The 6,934-nt window shown below is 33.8% G+C and overlaps 1 protein-coding gene across 4 annotated transcripts in view; it reads right to left on the bottom strand.

The window, feature by feature from the left end:
* The window catches only part of LOC107682540 (SAM domain-containing protein SAMSN-1-like), a 13,817-nt gene extending 7,287 nt beyond the window's left edge, over positions 1-6,530 (bottom strand). For 2 of the 4 annotated variants that reach the window (XM_016478753.1, XM_016478747.1), the window contains exons 1-8: positions 6,428-6,530; positions 3,875-4,018; positions 3,469-3,515; positions 3,267-3,304; positions 2,814-2,897; positions 519-610; positions 310-372; positions 208-237 (exon numbers count right to left, since the gene is read on the bottom strand). In XM_016478753.1, coding sequence (XP_016334239.1) covers positions 208-237; positions 310-372; positions 519-610; positions 2,814-2,897; positions 3,267-3,304; positions 3,469-3,515; positions 3,875-4,018; positions 6,428-6,451 — 522 coding nt within the window. In that variant the 5' untranslated portion in view covers positions 6,452-6,530. Of the gene's footprint in view, positions 1-207; positions 238-309; positions 373-518; positions 611-2,813; positions 2,898-3,266; positions 3,305-3,468; positions 3,516-3,874; positions 4,019-6,427 lie in introns of those variants that run through there. The other 2 variants (XM_016478758.1, XM_016478763.1) reach the window with 2 other exon arrangements.
* Between the last annotated feature and the right edge of the window lie 404 nt (positions 6,531-6,934).

Below are 6,934 nucleotides of genomic sequence, written 5' to 3' on the forward strand. Positions count from 1 at the left end.
TATATATATAACATAATTCTGCAACCTCCTTATGTTAACAGTATTGATAACTCTCAGCAGTAAGTCCACTGATGGACCATTACACTGTTGAACGCATAACAAATTTAGCAGTCTCGACTGACTCTAATGCCATGTGGGCAAAGGGATTACATGGGCAGAACGTGCCCCTCACCCAACCATCTGTACACACACAATCAACCATGATACCCCGTATGGGGACAACTGTTGTTCTAGCCCCTGTGAAAAAAATGATGATCAGTTACATTACAGCTGGCACAAAGCACTTGGGAGGACAGGGCTTGAACTCACCATGCCATTCTGTCTGCTGCTTAGCCGATCTTGGTTTAGATTACACCCCTCATAATAGACAATCTACCAATGAAAAAATTAATATTTAAAATAGAAAAAGTTATGAAAAATATAATAAATAAATATCCCATAAACATTTTCTAGGTTATAATTTTTTAATATACCAGCATAACTCTATTGCTAGACACAAATGGCATATTTTTTCCGACCTGGACAGGAATCTCTTGCTGTATGTTTCTTGGAATTGTCTTTCTGTCTGCCATTGTCTGGCTTTCGGCCCTTCTTATAGCTCTCACCATATCTGAAATTTAAGCACATTTAATCTAATTATTAGGCAATTAGCAACCTTAGCAAAAAAAAAAAAGCAAATGTTTCACTATATAAAACATTTGCTTTTTTATTTAAGTTTTTATTTTATTAGCACAAGACTTCAGCACATAAAACAAGACATTATAGAATCTTTGGTAAGACAAATAAAAAGGGAAACCAAAGCGGAGCTCAAAATAGTACATTCCGTATGAGAAAACTTATGTGGTTTTGCACCTCGTTTCCTGTTTTGCTGCTTCACGTATTTTGACGAGGGGAAAGACCATGTGGCAGATGATTTTACTCTGCTTAGTCAAGGAAATGTGGTACATCTATACCAGGGATGGGCAACTGGCGGCCCACAGTGTCTTTTAGTACGGCCCGCTGGATCATATTAGACTCGGATGATCAATTTTAAAACATTTGAAAAACAAGTCACTTCTATTGTTTAAATTAATATAATAATTGATACTTTTGACTCATCACTTTTCTTAAAAAATTGTTTAAAGTCTGAAATGTGAAGTGCAGATCTTAAAAAGGTCTTTAAAGGTCTTAAATTTGATTTTAAAAATCCTGCAGATACCAGGTTATTTTATGGTACCATTTAGAATACTATTTTTTTTTTTAATTAAGCCTTTAACTGTCCTTTTAGGTTGTTTTGAGAATGTTCTGTAGGCTACTAATAAAAAAAAAGGACCTCTGTATATTTGTTTGTTGCAAATTTATAGACAATGCAATTGAAATGTTTACATTGGCTAGTCAGGGTAATATTTCTGTCCACTGACAACAAAGTTTTCCTTCTGAATTAGCATAACTGCACAAGTTTTATACTTAATAAAATCTTTAAAAACAAATGACATTAGTTATACTATAATTTCCTTCAATAAAAATTGAGTAAGACGGTGTAAAAACTGTGTGGACGTGGATTAGTAATCTGGCCCCTTGGTATAAATTAACTGTCCTTTTAGGTTGTTTTGAGAATGTTCTGTAGGCTACTAATAAAAAAAGGACCTCTGTATAATTATTTGTTGCAAATTTACAGACAATGCAATTGAAATGTTTACATTGGCTTGTCGGGGTAATATTTCTGTCCACTGACAACAAAGTTTTCCTTTTGAATTAGCATAACTGCACTTTTAAAACAAATGACATTAGTTATACTTTAATTTCCTTCAATAAAAAGGAAATTGAGTAAAACGGTGTAAAAGGTGTGTGGACGTGGATTAGTAATCTGGCCCCTTGGTATAAAGGAGAACAAATGATGGCCCTCGTCACTATCAAAGTTGCCCATCCCTGATCTATACAGACAGGTTCAACAACATTATTACCTTAAAATGAATGTGCACCACCATTTGAAATTCAGATTAGAGTAATCTTTTTATTATCTATTAAAAATAATAGTGATTAAAATATTTGAACATCATTTGAATATTCTTATCAAAAAGCACTAAGATAAACTACATTTAATATTAGTTAGTTTGTTACATTACAGAAAAATAAAATAAAATCAGATGGCTTTGTTAGAATGTATGTAACAAATGAGTAGTTGACTTTAAAACTGGCATGTCCTGTGGTGTGACATGCTAAGCCATCTGAAATCATTTAGCAATTCTTTTAGAATTATTAAGCATCTTATGTAAACCTAAAATAATAATAATTGAGAGATTACATGGAATATTTGTGCTTTTAAAAATATCTGTATCACACCACAGGGCCATTTAAAAGGTAAACAGCTGTTTAAAACTGGCGAGAAATTTTTTTATAGATTTATAATTTATTAAAAACCAATTATAAGACTATTATAATTATAAAATATTCACTTCACCCCGATAAATTTTAACCTAAAATTCTGAATGTTGATTTAAAAACTCCATGACGCAAAAGCAAAAGTCCATGTCAGCTACCCCCATTACATTGTCATTGAAAGTCCTCCACAGTTCTAAGAGGCTGAAGTCTAGTGCCCTATTTACAATTAAGACCCTGCTGTTTCTTAATTAATCCCACACAGGACTAGCAAGTGCTTTAAGTGAGCTGACGACTGCACAACACTCTCCATTCACTGTCAATTGGAATTTCACACAATCAGAATCTTATAGACAGTCTGATTGGCCAATAGTAAGTGGATGTTGCTTAGTTGTGTGTGTCTTGTAAATGAAATCTAGTTGGGCTTAACCTACAAATCCTCAGACCGGTTTTACCTTCATTCTGATTGTTCCTCAGGAGGACTAAATCTTCCTGCATTTTGGCAACAGGACAGGCAGAATTAGTGCAGATGGTATTATCTGCAGGAGGGAAATCAAAACCATTAGGGCTTTGTTCATTTAAGGTCCACTAATGTTCCATGCTTTTACTTTTTCACTCTGTGAAGTCTCGTTTAAAGGCAAGAAAATGTAGAAAATCTGGTTTGTCCTTTAATTCATGTTCATAATGATCTGATAAACACTTGTAGGGTATCAGACCGAATCAGACAATCTAAGATTTGGTCACGGATCGTTCTTTTTCATTATCCATTTGATGGTTGACTGTCAGTCAAGCTAGTTGCTTTATGAGCATTAAAGCATAACAAGGGTGTACTCTTGCAGCTTAGTCATGTGATGCAGAAGGAAGAAGTTTAGGAAAATTTATAAAATATCTCTCAAAATATCACATACCTAAAGCTTCATTTTCAGAAACAGATTTTGGTAGTGAACTGAAAGAAGACACAAGAAGACATTTAAAGAAAGTACAAATATTCACAGAGAGTCATTTTGTATTATCTGTCAGTATGAAAGCCTAAAGGGCTCTTTCACTTTTGCTTAGACTGGAAGTTCAAAATTTTTTTCTTTGTTCACTAAAAACAAAGACTGAACTCACCTTTGTTTCTTTTTTCTTGTGTTGTCTGAGTTGGTTTGTGAAATTTCCTGTAAATGAATACAGTATGTGGCAGTTGTATCATTTTTATCTAGAAATTTTAACATGCAAAGTCATACATTATTGTATATAATTATTTGAAATATGAATGTGAAATTATATGCATGCCTGGCATGTTCTCAAGATTTCGCAAGCCTATCATTTCAGGTTTCTGTCTCATAGACAGGCCTCAAATAGACCTTAATATATTTCCATATGGTTACAGCACAATCTATTAGCAGCAGCATTCATTTAATAGAAGCTCATCATGTCCACAGCAGTGTTATAACGTGCGTCCAGATGGCCGATACATTTCCCATGACAGTGCAGTATATGCATTCAACATTCAAGCAGTCATTTCTATAGTTACCATGGAGATGGAACGCCCCGCGCTTCTCCATTTGGTGGCGTCATCTGAGAGAACAGCTGGGCTGCAGGACCTGCTCGGGATGGTGTACACCTTAGCCTCACAGGACTCCTGCACGGCCTCATACAGGCTGTCCGTAGAGCCCTCCTACAAAACAACATCATGTCGGTCACAACCTGTGCAGCTAATAAAATGTACTTAAGACACACTAAAAATCTGAATTTATTACAAGGGTCTTCAATCCCTTGGTGGATAGAGAGTCGGACCTTGTTATAAACAGGTTTATTATAGTTAACTAAAACTAAAATCATAAATGGATTTATGTTAGAAATAAAATAAACTTTAAATAAAAATCTAAAAGCACTTAATCTTATAAAAACTAATAAAAATGACAAAAAAACAACAAAATTGCTACAACTTTAAAATTAAAATGAAAACAGAAAATATAAGATCACTTAAACTTATTTTGTTTCCGCTAGCTGTCAAGGCGACATTTCTCATTTTTATTTAGTTTATCTTAATGTACTAAAATAACTAAAACTAAAACTCAAATAAAAATTTTAAGACATAAAAAAACTAATAAAAATGACAAAAACACAACAAAATTATTAAAACTTTAAAATTAAAGTGAAAACAGAACATATAAAATGAAAACATTTAAAATATTAATACAAACTGAAATAGCATCTCAACTCAAAAATAACCCTGGTTATAAAATGCCTTGCATAAAATCGTTGCATTTTAAGCCTGGCCTATATTATATACAGCATATAGTATTATATTAATGTAAGTATTATAAGTAATATGTTAATTATCAATTTGCATATTTTGTTATGATGTTCACATTAAAATGATCATTGTTTATATACAGTCATACGCAAGAGCTTTTTAATTTTACTATCAAATTTATCATGGATGGTACAGTAAAACATTTAGCTGAATTTAAGCTTTAGCTTTGGTTGAAACTAAGTTCATATTGTATATTTATATAAAGCAAATTATTTTTTTCACAGAAATTATTTTGAGATTAATGCAGTACAACCACTGATCACCTAGGGTAAACGGATCCCCGTTTAAGACCCTGATTTATTACAGTGTTTATAGTGCATTTGAGTGCAAATTCATCTGTGCAAAAGATGACGCAAATAACCAGACGCATTAGTGAGATTAATGCAGTACAACCACTGATCCCCTAGGGGATCCCCGTTTAAGACCCTGATTTATTACAGTGTTTATAGTGCATTTGAGTGCAAATTCATCTGTGCAAAAGATGACGCAAATAACCAGACGCATTAGTTTGCTTACAGAAGATCAGACCAGCGTGAATTCAGTGAAGCGAGACCACCATTAATTATAAATTGCACAAAACTACACAACATCTGGCAGAGAAACTCAGCTAAATCTACACATTTCATAGATGTGTTTTGTTTTAATAAAATAAAATAAAAAATTAATTTAATTTAAAGTGGTCATGAACTGCCTTCTTTTTTATTATTATTATTTTATACTGTTCTCTGAGGTCCACTTAAAATGTTATCAACATTTTTACATAAAAAACATCATCATTTAGAAGTAATAGGCTATTTTCTGTCCTGTTTTGACCCCCGCTATGATTGGCTAACAGTTGTGTATGTTTGACAGCCTACAATCCTTCATAGATGGACGCTGCTGTAATTTAGGCTAAAAAAGCATAAATACTCAGTACATATCAAATGACCTGTAATAACAGACAAAGCAATAGTGACCATATAATAAAAACAGTTACTCACACTTCTGTGGTCCGAGATTACTGTCGGATTCAATATAGTCGGCACAGCATCGTCTTTAGTTTCAATCTTTCTGAAAATCCTGCATCTAATTGTGCCTTGTTTGTAAACGAATCCATGGTAAAATGAAGTGAACAAAAGACCAAGTTCTTACCGACGTGGTCTGGAACGTCTTTATCGTTTGATTTCTGTGTAGACCTGCGTTTGCCTCTCTCGTTATTTACCTATACTACCAAAGTCCCTTTAAGGGTATTCTATAGTCTTTGTTACTACATGTGTGATTCAGTGGGCGGGACTAAACAGGCAGTTATGTAGGAGCAGGCTTGATCTTCTTCTGTGGAGGTGGTCCTTAGCCACACTATTACATCATAAAGTGGCACATTTCACAACCTGTCCTTTTGGCAGATTGTCTTTAATATAAGCTATTTTCAGACTAACAAGAAAGTTTTGAGTTCTGAAACATACAGGGTGTTTTTTTTATAGTACAATGACCTCTTATATGTCAAAAGATGAAGGAAGTTTTAATTTCTTAGTTCATGGCCTATTTAAATATTGTGAAGCTAAGATAAAAAATGATATATCTTTAATGCAAGGGCTACAAATGTTAGCCATAGTAAACATAGTGACTTGACTTCTTAACTAACAGAAAGCATAACAAAAGGCCCTTGTTGAGCAGCTAAAGCATGGTTCCTGATCTTCATGCACTATCACATGTTGCCTTCACATCCTCCAGTAGGTCACGTTCTACAATCTACAAACCACAGAGTAGAAAATGTGAATCACATCTTACCAAAGAGAAGCAGAAGAGATTCATTCTGGAAAGGATGGTTTCTTTCCAGTGCCCACAGCACAGGATGAACAATAGGACGAGTCAGAGGCAGACAGAGATCAGAGTGCTTAGTGTTCCAGGCTACCTAATGCTCCACAGATTAATACTGAATGACATCCTTCCTCTAATCCAATAGATGTGGAGGACCATTACCACTCCAGACAGCCCCTCAATCTACTGCTGAGCTCGTTAATGCTGATGTTGTTTACTTACTAGAGAACTGGTTTGAGAGCTTTTGTTTGCACTATGACAAATTCGTACAACAGCCGTATGTGTAATTTACTGTAAATGCCAGTCATTGGTGTAATTTAAAAATGTGGTACATAGGCATGTAAAAAAAAATTTTTTTTTTATTTTTTTATTTAAAACAGTAATTTCATAACATTGTTTTTGGATGCTGCACTTACATACTCCAGACAACTAAAATTAAAGTACAAATAAACTTTTGAACTAAAAAAAAAAAAAAAA

This window comes from Sinocyclocheilus anshuiensis, unplaced genomic scaffold, assembly GCF_001515605.1.
Source record: "Sinocyclocheilus anshuiensis isolate Anshui unplaced genomic scaffold, SAMN03320099.WGS_v1.1 scaffold1170, whole genome shotgun sequence".
Taxonomy (NCBI): Eukaryota; Metazoa; Chordata; class Actinopteri; order Cypriniformes; family Cyprinidae; genus Sinocyclocheilus; species Sinocyclocheilus anshuiensis.